At 46.8% G+C, this 15,959-nt stretch overlaps 1 protein-coding gene across 5 annotated transcripts; it reads right to left on the bottom strand.

Annotated features, from left to right (window-relative positions):
• Positions 1 to 753: 753 nt before the first annotated feature.
• LOC117652959 lies at positions 754 to 15,508 on the bottom strand. 5 transcript variants are annotated; one of them, XM_034398219.1, is made up of 5 exons: positions 14,946 to 15,508; positions 13,926 to 14,075; positions 11,172 to 11,329; positions 3,943 to 4,100; positions 754 to 2,447 (listed from the first exon to the last, which is right to left on the bottom strand). In XM_034398219.1, exons 4-5 carry the CDS (start codon positions 4,044 to 4,046, stop codon positions 1,430 to 1,432), a joined length of 1,122 nt encoding a protein of 373 aa, XP_034254110.1. In that variant the 5' UTR covers positions 4,047 to 4,100; positions 11,172 to 11,329; positions 13,926 to 14,075; positions 14,946 to 15,508; the 3' UTR covers positions 754 to 1,429. The 5 variants fall into 5 exon arrangements, with proteins under 5 accessions (XP_034254110.1, XP_034254109.1, XP_034254111.1 ...); XM_034398218.1 differs by lacking the exon at positions 11,172 to 11,329; XM_034398220.1 differs by lacking the exons at positions 11,172 to 11,329; positions 13,926 to 14,075.
• Positions 15,509 to 15,959: the final 451 nt, after the last annotated feature.

Raw genomic sequence — 15,959 nt, 5'->3', positions numbered from 1 at the left:
GTGGAAACCTTATTGTTCAAACTGTCCCATTATTACGCCAACTGATCCTACCTTAACCAGAGGTGGTTCTCTCAGGATCAGAGGCCAAGACAAGACCCTTAGCTGAGGTGACCGGCCCTTATAAAACACGACAAAGTTTACGTAAGCAGCTAAGAGCTATGCATCATTGTGTATCTTCTTGCATAAAATGTGCACAGTGATGCATGATATTATACATAGCTTACGTAGGTATCTGTGCATGCATAATCATACACAGAACGTCCACAACAGTTAGTTGTGAAAGGACTGGGGTGGCAAACAAAGGCATCCACCACGGCCACATACAACCAAGGAGAAATCTATGTGAATTTCGGTGTACAAATCCAATGAATTTCAGTCAAATTTCGATGCATTTCAGTCGAAATTTGATGAATTTCAGTCAAATTTCAATAAATTTCAATCGAATTTCGATGAATTTTACAAGTTTGTTGAATTTCGGAGTACAAATTTGGCTGCAGCTATTTCGCGCCTTGCATTCAACAACAGAATCAAACACACTTTTGCCAGCAGAATGATCTCGAATAGATGAGGTAGCTGCCCCGTGCCGATTGGTGCAGAAGGCGAAAAGTTGTGCGTGCTCCTCTTCCACGAAGGAACCCTTTAAACTATGCCACTATCAATGTAACCATTGAAAGTCAAATGCAACAACTGTCACAAAGATGGTAGAATAGTTTTTTGGGTTTATTTCATATAGTTTCATGTAGATGTGATTACAGAGACATTTAATTTCCTTAACATCGATAAAATAAACAGATAAAACACTGATAGACATTAATCAGAACAGACATGTAGAAATATAAATTTGACCCGGACACAGCGTGGTTCAAAGTGCTCCAAATGCAGTCTCCCCAACAAGTCTTATTTTAATTTGGTTAAAACACCACGATAATACACATACAAAAGACCAATAGACATCAATCAGAACAGACAAGCAGAAATATAAATTAGACCAGATCACATTGTTCCAAATGCATTGTCCCCGACAAGTCCAATTACATCGAATACACCAACTGCCATTGGGATAGAATGGTGTTTTGGTTCTTAGACATTAAATTTCTTTGACTTCAGATCAAACGCGAAAAACATCAATCAGATCACTCAGTGAGGAAATTGACAACATTTCTTTAACAGTGTGCTGCTGACAGTCTACACTGTCAAAGTAAACCTTCGGTATAAAGAAGTTACCTCTGGTGAAAATGTTGCCGACGACACCTTCGTAAATTTACCAAGATTTACGAGGATGTTAGGTCACTTACAGAGATTCTATCCTTAACCTACAAACATTCAACGTAGATTCAGGAAGGCTCTTCGAAAACTCACCAAAATTTTGCCAAGACTGTTTTTAGTGGCACCTTTGCTGTTTCTCAATTTATTTCTTACAGTCTAGCTGCTAACAAACTGTGACTTCGGAGGGATTTTGTCCAAACTGCCGACAAACAAAGAATGTTACCCATCCTGTGCGTCTCAGTGTTGACACTGCTTTCACTCCTCTTCCGCAATCGTGACTCACGGTCCTATGGCACACCGGGCAGATTTTACACATAACTATTAAATGCAAGTACCGTAACGTCGGCGTGCACGCTGAGGCAACGGACTGCTCAATTTCATCTAGAACTGGATTGTCCAAGGTCAAACGAGCGTAAACGCTCTCGAGGGCAGGCAGACTCGGAAAGACAGGGGCGTAGTCCCAGTGCATGTCTAGGTGAGTCAGTTTCTGGCACCTTTCCAGTGCCGTGATCAGGTCTGGTCTGGCTATCAAGCCCGGACGAAATTTAGCGCTGACAAGGCCATCAACCAATAGGTCTTTGAACAGGTCATACTGCTTCGAACAGGTCCCCTTCTCGACAACCTCCAGCTCAACCAGATTGGGGAAAAGTTGCTGCAGTTGACCCTTTTCGTACACGAAGTCATGTTCCACGTAAACCGATAACTGCTCGAGACAGTGCAATTGGGAGAGCACATACACAGAGCTATGACCCAAGTCAGTTTTTGTTGTATTGTCTAGCACTAAGGTAAGTCGTTTCAGGTGGTGTCGGCTACGCCACACCGATTCTAGGTACCCCCGGCGGAGGGATCTTGGTACATCGTCTTTGATTATTAAGAGATTTTGGGACGCAAGCAGTTGACCTAAGTCACGGACAACGCGCTGGTCGGGGATGACTAGTCGTTCAGTGGGCCAGAGGAAACAGGTGACATAATAGTGATCAACGACTGGATGAAGTTCGGGCGGTATGTTCTTGAGACCCTCTACGATACAAGTAATGGTGAACCAGGTATAGGCTTTCGGAGCCATTTCTGACCACCGCGTGCACACGGCGGGTAGCACTTTTTGGATAGTTAATCCATCGGCGATTTGGTAGAAGATGTGACGTAGAACTTCGTTCGGCAGGTTGTCAATGCCCGGACGGCTGAGAACAAAGGGTGGAGAAAATCATCATGATCTCATGGGCACTAAAAATGTACGTGTTTACTAGGGAGGTGCGAATAGTTCGGTATCGAATCGAATCAAATCACCCCTGATTCGATTCGATTCAGGGACGGACCTCTTTGCTGCGACCCCGAATATTCGAAATTTTCGAATCGACAGTGGCGCGTCTTCGAATCGGTTGCACGGAAGCGGTTGAATTTGGCGTGCAAAGCGTTGTTTTTATGCCAAAGCAAGATCGGATAATTAATTTTTCTTCTTTTTGTATATGCCCTTCCTTTATTATGAAATGTGTTTTGACACGCACTATTTTTTTTTTAGTTTCAGTTCGAATTCGATTAGATTCGGAATCTTCAAAAGTTCGATTCGATTCGACAACTTTTTTCAGATTCGATTCGAGTTCGAAACTTTTTTTTGAGATTCGATTCGAAATGAAAATCCTTGAATCGCACATCCCTAGTGCTTACACACACAGTACTCACTCACATAAGTGCTGCAATTTTGGAGCATGTCTTGTCGAGACGAATCCATTGATATATGGAAGAGTCATTTTGGACAATTTTGAAAATTTACATCCTATTAAAGAATGAGACAAGCTAGAGTAAATTTTCAAAATTGTCCAAAATCAACGGATTTGTCTTGACAAGACCATAATATTTAAGTGCTCATGTCATAAGCTTGGACACAAACTCAGAAAATTGGTTCCAGAATTTAAGTAAAACGGCCAGAATGATGCATCTTTACTTATCAAGAAACAAAAGATATTGCAAAAGGCTTTGATAGTGAACCATTTCATAATGACCTCTACCCCTAAAAACAGTTTCATCAAAATCGGAGACATGAACTTCTAAGAGTTCGTTGGTTGGCATGGAGTCGCCCAAATCCGAATGCTGCTTTGAGTGCCGATGTGTTGCAAAAGAGTCTGCCGAGCGCAGGCCAGCGCCGCAGGCCAAGGTAGGTGAAAACGCCACTGTGAGAAAAAAGTACGGAAAAAGTACGGAACATGTCTGGTCAATAATTTGCCTGGACCGTCCGAACTTCCAAACTACGGAACGTTCCGTACCTATTTTCCGTACCTATTTACATGGGTTTATATGGAGCTAGTACGGAACGTTCCGTACTTTTCTCCGTACCTCCGTACTATATTTTTCTGTACCATTTCCGTACAAAAGTACGGAATTTTTTACAGTGGCCAGGCGCTCTGCATACGAGAAGGCGATACTTAAGTACATTTTTTGGCGATACAATTGAGTATCGCCAACAAACGGCCTTACGAAAAAGTATTGCCTTCAGAACGGCGACAGTGCCTAAATTGTTCGAACTGGTGCACCATCGCGAAGCCTGTTTCGACAAGCCACAACCTGGCGTACACCTACCTTGTATCTCAGGCCTTTCTGATGCCTGTGATACTTTCCTTTCCTCTATGTGTACCCTCAAATCTTCCGCCACCTGGATCAGTCATGCTAAAGCGTTCCTACCTCGTTACTGTTTGTTCCTCGTTTTCCGTAGCTGACGTACTGATCGCGACGTTGGAGTCCCGGCATGCGACGTGTACATCACTTCCCGCCTCAGAGGTTGTCATCTTCAACGCACGGGTCCACTCCTATTCGTGGACTCACACTGGCAGCGCTACTTCCTAAGACAGAAACAAAACAACAGAGGTCAAGTCGGTGTTTCCATGGATTCGCATTCATTTGACTGTCAGAGTTCCAAAGCAAAAAGTTAGATCTTTTCAACTTCCAAAAAAAAATTCAGATAACCAAAATTTGGACAATTTCTGGCAAATTTTGATGTCTTTTAGTGAAAACTACAAAACTTTTCTGTGATGATGCGTGAGACAGGGGACGAACGGACGGACGGACGAATAGCATGCACCGTACTACCCCCCCCCGTATCTATTTTACAATAACTACGCGGAACGGGCCAAATGGGGCAAAATTCGTATACTTTGAACCACAATGGCACTACAAACCTATCTACTAAGTACACTCTTACAAATGCATGCTTGCAAGTACACACTTACAAACGCATGCTTGACGCATGGAGTTACCCATTGCTGAGTTATACCCACGCATGCTTTACGCCGTATAACTCCATGCGTCAAGCATGCGTTTGTAAGTGTGTACCTGCAAGCATGCATTTGTAAGTGTGTACTTGGCCAAGCATGTCTTAAAGGCTCGGACTGGCCAGGGCAGATAGGCAGAAAAATCTGCCGGGGCCCTCGGCCGGTCGGGGCCCCACAGACTGGGTGCGGGCCAAGAAACCTAACTATCGATATAAAATGTTCTACATAAACCTCAGTACAATACCATAATAAGAACAAAGTTATCGAATCTAAAGTTAAGCTAATTAAACGTTGAAAATCATGAAGAAATTATGCTTGACAAAGATGTAATTAATAAGAAGTTTGATGCAACTTCTGCTGAATTGACCAGGATACTTTTTAAGATGTATGCATAAAAATATTTTCAATATTTTAAACCAAGTGTGTCTCTCTGCCAATACCCATTTTAACGCAGCAAAAATGTCGGGGGGGGGGGGGGGTTAGAAACATCCATATGATGATCGGGGGCCTTTTGCGGTCTTTTCTGCCGGGGCCTTGGGGGGGCCAGTCCGAGCCTGAGCCTTTGTAAGTGTGTACTTAGTAGACAGTTAGGTTTGTAGTGGGTTTGAAAGAAATCCGAGCCGCAACACTTATGGCACTAGAGACTCAACTTCACTGGTAAAACTAAGGCGTACTATTACGCCCTTCGTGAAGCGTACAGCCAGTACGCCCTTCTTCAAGCGTACGAGTTCATACGCTCCTTTCTTCCTATCTTAATGCATGGGGGAATTGCCTTGAAGCGTAGTTGTACGCTTCAAGAAGGGCGTACAGTCTTGAAGCGTAGTTGTACGCTTGAATGAAGCGTACAACTACGCTTTAGTTTTACCAGTGTTAATGGGTAACAAACGAAAGAGACGAGCGTCGAGCTGCCGAGCTGGTTCGCGGCCCGGGCCCGGGCAAAGTGGAGCAGAGTGGGTAGGGTTGGGGGTAAAGCTTGCGCCCGCACGCCACCCCCACACGGCAAAAACGGTTTATGTTTTTTTTTTCAGGTAGCCAATAAGACAGGTGGTTTCCAGGTAGTTATCGCGGGAAAACGAGATATTTTTAGGCACGAAGTAGCCTTATAGTATACCCAGGATTCAGCCGGCCCGAGATTCAATTTGTGTGGCCCTTTATGCATTTCGGAAATTTTCTATACTAGGGGTACGCGCCGTTTAGTGTGGGCGCGTAGTGTGGCTGAGCGACGCGAATTAGTTTGTGCACTTCGGACTTTGCTTAGGTAGACGAAATGTGCAGCTTGTGGGCCCATCTTGAGTGAAATGTAGGTCTTGGGTATGCATGGAAGTGATTTTCGTTATCAGCACACAAAATACTGTTGGGATCAACGTCAAAATCAATTCCAAAATTTTGGTCTAAAATTGGTCATAATTCGGTAATGCGTGAGTCTGGGAAAACTTTGGAAGTCATTTTTGAGTTCAGCGCACCAAAAACTGCAGGAAACAATATAAAACTCGATTTGAAAATTTTGGTCCAAAATGACCTAATTTGGGATGGAAATATATGTCTAGAGTCGAAATGGAGGTGATTTTCACTATCAGCACACGAAAAACTGTTGGGATCAACATCAAACTCGATTCAAAAATTTTGGTCCGAATTTGGTAAAGCGTGAGTCTAAAAAAAAGTTCCGCCAAGGCAAGCTTAGCAAAGCGGTCTTGCCGTGGCCCGGCAGGCGAGGCCGGGCAGAGAGGGGGCAAGGAGGGACGGGGTGGCTGTGAGGAGTGGGGACTGGCGCGGCGGCGCGGCGGCGCAGGACGACGACGGACGACGGAACCAACACGACCATGCAGTCCCCTCCGAGCGCGCTGAATAGATGGATGGATGGGATGGGATGGGATGAGTGGGATCGGATGCAGAGCTAGAAGCGGTAGCAAGACCGCTTGAAAAAATTTGGAAGTTATTTTTGAGTTCAGCTCATCAAACACTGCAGGAAACAATATAAAACTCGACCTGAAAATTTTGGTCCCAAATGACCTAGTTTGAGATGAAAATATAAGTCTGAAGTAGAAATGGAAGTGGTTTTCATAATCAGCGCTCCAAAAACTCCAAGAATCAATATGAGATTCGATTGAAAAATATCGATATCAAATTGGTCAATAATGGGTAAAGAATGGGTCTGGGTTGGTCTTCATGGATCACCCTTTGTCGTCACCAATACCCTGATGCCACACCAATGCGATTCCTTCAGTCGAGTAACATTCCATTGCCAGCATTGAATCGCTTAATTAGGTACTCGTCTGCTTGACTCACTATTCGATACATCTTTTTCTTCAACTAATGTATTCACAAATTTATTAGTTATATTTGAGAAGCCTTTTGTCATTCTTTCATTTTAAACCAGTGAATGAAACAATATAGACTGGAATATGTAATCATAGTTTATATTAAGTGACTCAGTTTAGGGCAGGCTGATCTGAAGCATTCGACCGAGAACAAGTTTTGTCAAATTCAGTGAATCGTCTCATAAAGTCAAATGCAGAGGCCACTTGTTGCTCAATACGCCAACATAATTTACCTTATTCATGCCTCGTGATATTTTGTCGTTAGAGTAAAAGAATACAGTATAGTATTAACATTGGGCTTACATTCAGAGAGCCAGCTTTTAAACCATTACCAATACTTAGTTCCAGTTGTCGGACACAAACTTTGGTGAAGTGAAAGGAATCGTGTCATTAAATCCAATTACCAAGTCTCCCACCGCTCGAAACCTGAATCGTCTCATTGAACCGAGTATCAGTTCAATCTGTTAGCACTAAATATATGGATTATTTACTGAACTAAATACATCTATTTATGGATTCTTTTAATCAATAGATGTTAGTACTAGAATATTTATGTTAGCTTGCAGCATTGCAATAGCATGTCATTTCCCCGAGACAAACCAAGACAATTAACAATTCTTCTAATTTCAACAGAAGTTATTCATGCATTTACCTGGTTTGATTTGCTATGAAATTTAAAAATAAGGATAGTATCAGAGAGAATAAAATCAGTAAATGCACACAAAGGCAAAGAAAACATTCTATTTACAATCCGCAACTACACACAGTGCACTGACCTGAAGGAAGATTCCCCTGTGACGGGGGAGGGGGGAGAGGGGAACGAAACACGTAAACCATTCTCACATTTAGTTTCCGTATTTTCCTCTGTTGACACTTCGGAAGGGTTTCAATCATTCTAGAATGTTAAAAAACTGTCTCAGTACCTATTTGAGAACCCCTTTGCTCTTTAGTTTGTTTATTTGCATAAGTGCCGTCCCGTCTTGCAGACGGCTTGCAAGCGCGGCAGCCGGTATGAGAAATTGGTCAGCCACACACTGCTACCAACCTAACCACGCTAATTACCGTAGAACGGGGTAATATGAGACATGAAGGAAAATCGAGACACAGCGCCCTTTTTTTGGTTTTTGTCGTGTTGCTCTCAAGCGGTTGTTCCGAAGACCATCGTGAATTTTTTTTCGTTATCTAGGAGGCCTTGGCAGCTCACAGGAAACGCACGAAGGCAATCGGAGCCTCACCAGGGTTATTAAGAACCAAACGAAAATCCTCTAAATTCTGACAAGTTTCAGAAAGTTCGCAAAAACCTCCCCAGAAACCTCGGTTGGCACTCGGGTTCTCGTCCGAACGAGGTTTAAATCTGTAGACAATCATGTTAACATAATCAGGACAAAATTGGGTTCTGTTATGTCTACCCCCGGGCCGCCTGTTCCAGATGGAATACAATTTTGTTACCTTGCATGGAAAATAGAGACACCTCTTTTCGTTTGAAACATGAGGCCAAACTGTTATTTATTTCAAGTAATAATGATTTTAACACGAATTGGTTTTACTACCTGACCGGCATCTATGCTCTTTGATTAGTATTTTCATGTGACAGGCGCAACTCATGACTTCTTAGACATTTTTCAGCTCCCTTGAGTGACACCCATTTTTCTTCCCTCCAGATTTTATCTCTTCTTCATTATGGTCCCCAATCATCTTAAACATGAATGAAAAGAACTTAAAAAGCTCCAAACCCGCCTAAATGAGTTAATTCTCCATACTTCTTTACCATTTTTCTCTTTTGTCTCATATTCCCCCACATTGCAGGGAAATATGGGACGGCATTCCGAGGGTTATTGAAAGGTCCCTACTGCACCTAAAAATCTGAAATTTGGAGAGAGTGTAGCCAAAGGGTCAATGAACAAGTGATGAACACCTCAGCACCTCAAGTTGAAATTAAAAGGGGGAAATTTACAAAAAACCTCGAAATTTGTCTCATATTACCCCGTTCTACGGTACCTAGTTCAAAACGATGTTTTGAATATTTCAAACGATGATAATTGTTAATCTGAGATAAACTCCCCCTGTAGGATAATTAGGAGACATCAGGTGTGAAATTTGGGTACTATTCGTTCAGTAGTTGCTGAGAAACGTGAGTGATTACATACAGAGGGACAGACAGACAGACGCACGACCAGTCACTTTTTGGAGCGCCCAAACACGGCAAGGGCTTCGCTATCGCTCAGCCAACGATTTTAATGAGACTTTGCAGACTTGTAGAACTTTGAACGCTGATTCTCATGCTGAAATCTGGTTAAAAAGTTGGTGGCCAATTTTGAGAAATTTGCTGTCAAAATCGCCGTTTCCATGGCAAAACTCGACTCGTCGAAGGAAAAAAAAAGGGAGTGGGGGGAGCCGAGCCGGGGCGGACCAATAGCCGAGCTTCTTTTTGGGTCTGTACAGCTTACTCCAAAAGCTGAAATCAGCACGTTCGAAATGAAAAATTTCTTTGACTGCAGGTAGACAAGATGCAACAACAGAATTGGTGTCGGTTCGAACGCAGTTTTTCGGGTAGAACTATCCAATAATACTTCTTGATTGGAGTGTTTTTGGACATGCGCAGTAGGTTTGCAATCTGTTAACAGTTTAACCAACTGTAGCATTTGAAATCTGTGTTAATTTTGCTCTCTTTCTTGTTTTTTCTTTGTTTCCTGCTCGTAAAAATTCATATAAAACAAATTTTCAATTTTTGTGTGATGACTTTTTAAAAAAATATTCACAGAAAATTAGCAAAACAAAAGTTCTTTTTTTCTGACATACAGTTTCTCAAATATTCCTTTTTTTCTGTCAATAAAACAATTTTGTTGTTGTTGTGACTCAGTTAGCACTAGGAGCACTTCGCTCCACCTCGCGACTTGAAGTGCTCATGTTCCTCGAACAAGACTCACCTGCGTTTCGAAACCATCCCTCCCGAGTTTATGAAGTTTGTCAAACCAACCGTCGTGGTGTTGATACGTTGTAAGGGAGAACTATTACACAGAATTGAAGAAAACATGACTAGAGAACCATAGCCATTTGAAACAAGCCAAACAATTCAACGTCAGCAACAATAGATGGACAGTTTTAATGCGCGACTGCTGGTGCTTTCAGCTTCGCGATTTTCGCAAGGGCGCAGACACCGAGAAACTAGTTGCCAACCCGTGAAAATTAATTTACTGCCTTCTTTCTGCCAAGAACATTTTAATAATGATGGACTTTAAAGATGTTCTATTGTCAGAACACTGCGGAATACATTAGCATTGGAATTTTTTGAATTTACCAGCATTTTGATTTCTATTTTGTCAAGTTTAAATTTCGACGGGTGGCACATCGACCACATTGGTACCACTGCCATTGGTAGTCCCCTGAGCCACAACTTCACAACACCTCTTCTTTTCTCTCTCCACATTCTTACACAATAATCAAATTGACTTCGTGACTCCTAGGATTTCTTGAAATCGTTTTTTTTTTGTGATACCTGCGCAGCTTGCCTGCCTCCACGACCCAGCTCGGCCACGCGACGCTCTTCTGTTCTTTCGGCTGCCACTAGACTCCCCGTCTGCATTTCCTTTGATAAACCTAATTCCATGGCACACTAATATTCGTAAGTGCACTGCAAAAAATAACCACAACAAGTACACAAATATCTGGCAAAGTTTTTGTCAGGAATTTATTGTACTTTTTAAGTACAACAGTAGAAAGTACAATGAAACCGGCATGACGAGTGCTGGGCAGTCCAGGCCTCGTCGTCGTTTGTACAATCTCGTTGTACTTTATACAACCCCTGTTGTACTTTAATTGTACAGTTTTTCTTGTTCTTTGATTGTACCAGGTGGGTCACGGACCCCGTGTGAAATGGTTACTATGCAACCCGCTCGGAGCCCTGCAACCGGGCTTGCCTATGCGGCAGTCGGTGGGCGAACGGGAGGACTAGAGGTGCCACCCGTCTTGCCCAGCCCCAGTTGTCGTTCCGCGGACACCTCGCGGCCTCCGCGAGGGCAGTCCGCCGCGGGTCTCGCGAGTCCTCTCGCGGACTTCGCGAGTCCTTTCACGGGTTTCGCGAGGGCAGGCCGCGAGGACACGGAACGCCCGTGAGGACTCGCGAAGCCCGCGGCAGGACTCGCGGAATCCGCGGACTGCCCTCGCGGAGGCCGCGAGTTGTTCGCGGAACGACAACTGGGGCTGGGCAAGACGGGTGGCACCCCTAGTCCTTCCGTCCGCCCGCCGACTGCCGCATAGGCAAGCCCGGATGCAGGGCTCCGAGCGGGTTGCATAGTAACCATTTCACACGGGGTCCGTGACCCACCTGGTACTATCCACACTTTTTCTTGCAGTGTGTCTTCACCTTTGCTGCGCTGTTGAACGGCACCGTCCGCGCTTCGGAGAAGAAGAACGAGCGTCTGGACAGTGCAGGCGGGGACGATGCCAGGGACGGACTGCGGGGCAAAGCCATGTCTGGGACCACTGTCATTCCAGGAACGTGACACCACGTTGAAATAAAGGTTACAAAATGTCACGTTCCTTTGAGCGTGATTTCACATCCACACTAAATATTTACGTTGAATTTTGTTCGTGCCACTAGCACGATTTTGTGCATGCGGGGAATCTGCATAATATAATGGGTGAAAATGCATAAAAATATGCTAATTTCTGCACAATTTTATGCAAAACGTCACGCAGGTTCAACATTATGCATGACGTACAATATTCTACAGAAACATTTAGTGTGTCCGTTTGATCGTAAATCAGCTTATTCACGTTCAAACGAACGTGACACAATGCACAAGGAGATGTGGCATTTTGTCACATTCATTTTGACGTGAAGTCTCGTCGACACACTGTTATTCCAACTGCGATAACCACTGTATATATTTTGCAATAAAAAACTTATAACATTTTTTTTTGCAATGATGGCAACTAAATATCTGCGATAAAAAATTTATAGCTAAATTTTGCAATGGAGTATCGCATTTTTGCGATAATGACTACAAAGAAAATGCAATAAAAAGTTATCGCAGAACAAAATGTGATAAAAGTTACTACAAAACGCTTTATTATCGCAAAAATTATGGGGTGGTTATTGCAAACAAAGTGCAATAACAAAATTATCGCACTCCAGGATGCGTTAAATCGTGGGAATCGCAAACTCGGTTTTATCGCAAAAATTTTTGGTAAAAGTATCGCAAAATGAATGACAGTGCAGTGAATCGCTTACGGCCTCACTGACACACCTGCTAGCTGTGCTCGTGCGCCGCGTCCTAAAGACTCCGCCTTCTCAGGAATTGGATCGGCGCTCCGCACACTGTGAGAAAAAAGTACGGAAAAAGTACGGAACATGTCTGGTCAATAATTTGCCTGGACCGTCCGTACTTCCAAACTACGGAACGTTCCGTACCTATTTTCCGTACCTATTTACATGGGTTTATATGGAGCTAGTACGGAACGTTCCGTACTTTTCTCCGTACCTCCGTACTATATTTTTCTGTACCATTTCCGTACAAAAGTACGGAATTTTTTACAGTGCACTCCGTGTTGGGCTGGTCCAGGGGTTGACGACCGTGCCGCGGGACGCTCAGCTCCAGACTGGGCGGCAACAGCGGGTCAATAAATCTCGCGGAATCAAACAGGGACGCGTCGGTGTGCGTGCTCAGCCCCTCCCCCTTTCGCCCGGCCGGGGGGGGGGGGGGGGAGCCAGCGGCTTCGGGTAGGGGCCAGCTGGGCGCTATCGGGCTGCTGCCTTCTGGCCTCGGGTGCAACAGCTCCTAGCCAAGCGCACTTCGGGCGCGCTTCGGATGCACTTTGGATCTCTTCGCCACTACAGGTCGATCGGGCCTGTGGGGCTGGCCTTCGCTTCGGGCGCCTTCGGACGCGCTCGGACTCGTCAGGGGGCCCGGCGGCGTGTTCGGATCAGCCGTGTCGGGCAAGCCCTCGGGCAAGCCTGGTGGCAGCGGGGAGGGAGGGGAGGGGTGCGTGCCAGACTGGATTGCTTGACACGGCTGACCCGAGCGCGCCCGGCCCCCTCAAGCGCCCGAGGGCGTCCGAAGACACCCGAACGCACCCGAAGACACCCGAGCGCACCCGCAGGCACCCGGACGCTTCCGAAGACAACAACAATTAACATACACTCTCAGACTGTTATTGACTTTTTGTCCTTTGTTAAAGAGTATTTTACACAGCAATAAAAAGTACTATTTCGTCAATATCTATGTAAGATTTCGTTCGTTATATTGACTTAAACTCAATTTGCTATTGACAAAGAGTCAATACGCAATTGACTTAAAAAATTGTCATTAATTGGTGACAATTTAGTCTTTATAGTGATCAATATTGTACATGGTTACAAAGGAAATACTACTTATTATTGCTGCTTAAAAAACTACGTAAGCAAAGGACAAAATGTCAATAATGGAGAGAAAAAAGTCATTACGAGTCTGAGAGTGTACGAGAAATGGGAACTCTCCACGTCGTCGGGTTCCAACTCGGGTGACCCGAAACAAACCGCCCAAAACCGACCATCCATTTAGGGCCGTTCTGGCTAAGCGAGAGGGTATCCCGGCACGTAGGCACAAGCGCGGATCCAACGGGGTGGGGGGGGGGGGGCACTGCCTGAACGGTAGGCAAAAAGCACCAATTTGACCCTGTAAATAGGCAAAAAGTGCTACTTTGCCCGCCCTTTTGGGTCAACTCTGGATCCGCCACTGCGTAGGCAACCGGATGCGATGCGGAATAACGAGCGAAAAATCCGAGGGGGAAACGACTGAGAAATTTTGTGTACATCGGATAGGGATAACCCCGGATAACCCGCGGATTACCTCCGGATTACATCGAAAAATTTCTAGGATTACCATGGGATTGCGCCGGATTACCCCGGATTACCTCAGAATTTCCCCGGATTAACCCGGATTACCTCAGGATTTCCCCGGATTACTTCGAAATTTCTGGTTATCCGGATAGCGGATAACCAATTTGCTGTACATCGGATAACCGAAGTCGTTTCCCCCTCGGAAAAATCTAACGAAAACAGCCTTACCCGGGTCAGCCTACGCCCACACTGACTCACCTGCAGTTTGTAGCGGGTTGTGCTGTAAGCTGAGCTCGCGTTCCGCGTTCAAAAGACTCCGTCCTTATAGCTAATAGTTCGGCACTCCACAGACTGTGTTGTAGTGGTCCAGGGGTCTACGCCCGTGCAGCGGCGAGGCACAGCGCCAGACTGGGAGGAAACAGCGGGTCAATAAATTATGCCGAATCAAACAGGGAGGCACCGGTTTGCACAGCCCCTCCCCCTCTCGCCCAGCCCACTTTCTCTCGGAGCGCGGGTGGTGGGGCGGCTCGGCTGGAGCCAGGCTGGTCACACCGGCAGCGTCGGGGATCGTCGGGCTCTTTCGGGTGCGCCTTCTGGCTTCGGGCGTCCTAGCCCTGCGGGCGACCAGCTGATCGGGTGCACCCCGGGTGGTACTTCGGGATTCGTCGCCATGACAGGTCGGTCGGGCTCGTGCGGCCGGCCTGGGTGTCTTCGGGTGCCTTCCGTTGCGCTCGGGCTCGTCAGGGGGAGGGAGCCAGTCGCGCGCTCGGGTCGGCCGTGTCTGGCAAGCCTGGTTGCGAGGAGGGAGAGGGCAGATGCGACCAAGCCTGGATTGCTGTACACGGCCGACCCGAGCGCGCCCGGCCCCCTCAAGCGCCTGAGCGCAACCGAAGTCGCCCGAAGGCACCCGAAGGCACCCGAAGGCACCCGAAGGCACCCGAAGGCACCCGAAGGCACCCGAAGACACCCGAAGGCACCCGAAAGCACCCGAAAGCACCCGAAGGCACCCGGCACCCGAAGGCACCCGAAGGCACCCGAAGGCACTCGAAGACACCCGAATGCAAGAACAATAGACGTACGAGAAATAGACACTCTTCACGTCGGGTCCCACCTCGGGTCACGCGAAACAAACTGCCCCTGACATCGATTTGGGGCCATTCGGGCGAAGAGAGGAGCTGTTCCAGCACACATGCAACCTGGATTCAGAATTTCTCGCTAAAAACTATACAGGTACCGCCCTGCCTGCGCTACCTTACGGCCCCACTGACTCAGACTCACCTGCTGTAGCAGCTTGTTTCTGAGATTGTGTGCTGCGGTCAAGAGACTCCGTCCACACAGCAGTTGGTGCTGCGCGCTAGAGGCCTCCAGCGGGAGAGAAACGCGGGGACGAGAAATGCTACGAGTAATCCCTCATACTAGTCGCTTCCGGCCCCGGGCAAAGGCCCCGACCCTACCTCCCCCTCTTCCGCAGGGCCCCTCTACCCCGCGACTTTAGGCTATCATATTTTTTGAAATCGGATTTGATTATGCACCATTTTTGTACAATTTGATTCGAGCGACTTGTCAAAGCTCTACGTGTAAAACACTCGAAAGCATGCGAAATGAGGTTTAGAACACAAAAGTACGATAAAATCAACGGAAAGTGAGGTTACGAAGGACAGCGTCTGCTGCCTCCCCTTCTCTCCCTCCGCTTCCCCACCGGGCCGGAAGGGACGAGTATAAGAGGACCGCGCGGTCAGATGAAGGCAACAGAGTCCACGTTTCTCCCCCACTGGAGGCCGGCCTCCTGGCCTACTGCGCGCCACAGACCGTGTTGTGGTGGTTCAGGGGTCGACGCCCGCGCGGCGGGGCGCTCAGCTCCAGACTGGGTGGCGCCGGCCGGTCAATACATCACGTGGACCCAGACAAGGGGCGTGCGCAGCCCCTCCCCCTCTCGCACAGCGCGTCCTAGCCTAAGGGTGGGGGTGGTGAGGCTGGGCTGGAGCCAGGCTTGCCGCGCCGGCAGCTTCGGGGCTGGCCGCCCGCTCCCGGGTGCCTCCTGCCTCGGGCGCCCAACGGGTGCAACAGCTGTGACCTATGGTCACGCCCGGCCGATGGGTCGCCTTCGGGCGGAGGGGACTGCCTTGACAGTGCTTCGGGTGCACTTCGGGCGCACTCTCGTATCTCTTCGCCACAACAGGTCAAAGATCGTCAACGGGTGGGTCGCGATGGATCGTGCTCGCGAACGTCGGTTCGGGTCGGTTCCGAACCAAACCGAAGCGACGGTTTTGGCTCAAACCGTTGACCACCCTT

The sequence above is a fragment of the Thrips palmi genome, unplaced genomic scaffold, assembly GCF_012932325.1.
Source record: "Thrips palmi isolate BJ-2018 unplaced genomic scaffold, TpBJ-2018v1 HiC_scaffold_8, whole genome shotgun sequence".
In the NCBI taxonomy this organism is placed as follows: domain Eukaryota; kingdom Metazoa; phylum Arthropoda; class Insecta; order Thysanoptera; family Thripidae; genus Thrips; species Thrips palmi.
This window is presented reverse-complemented; position numbering and strand designations above follow the sequence as displayed.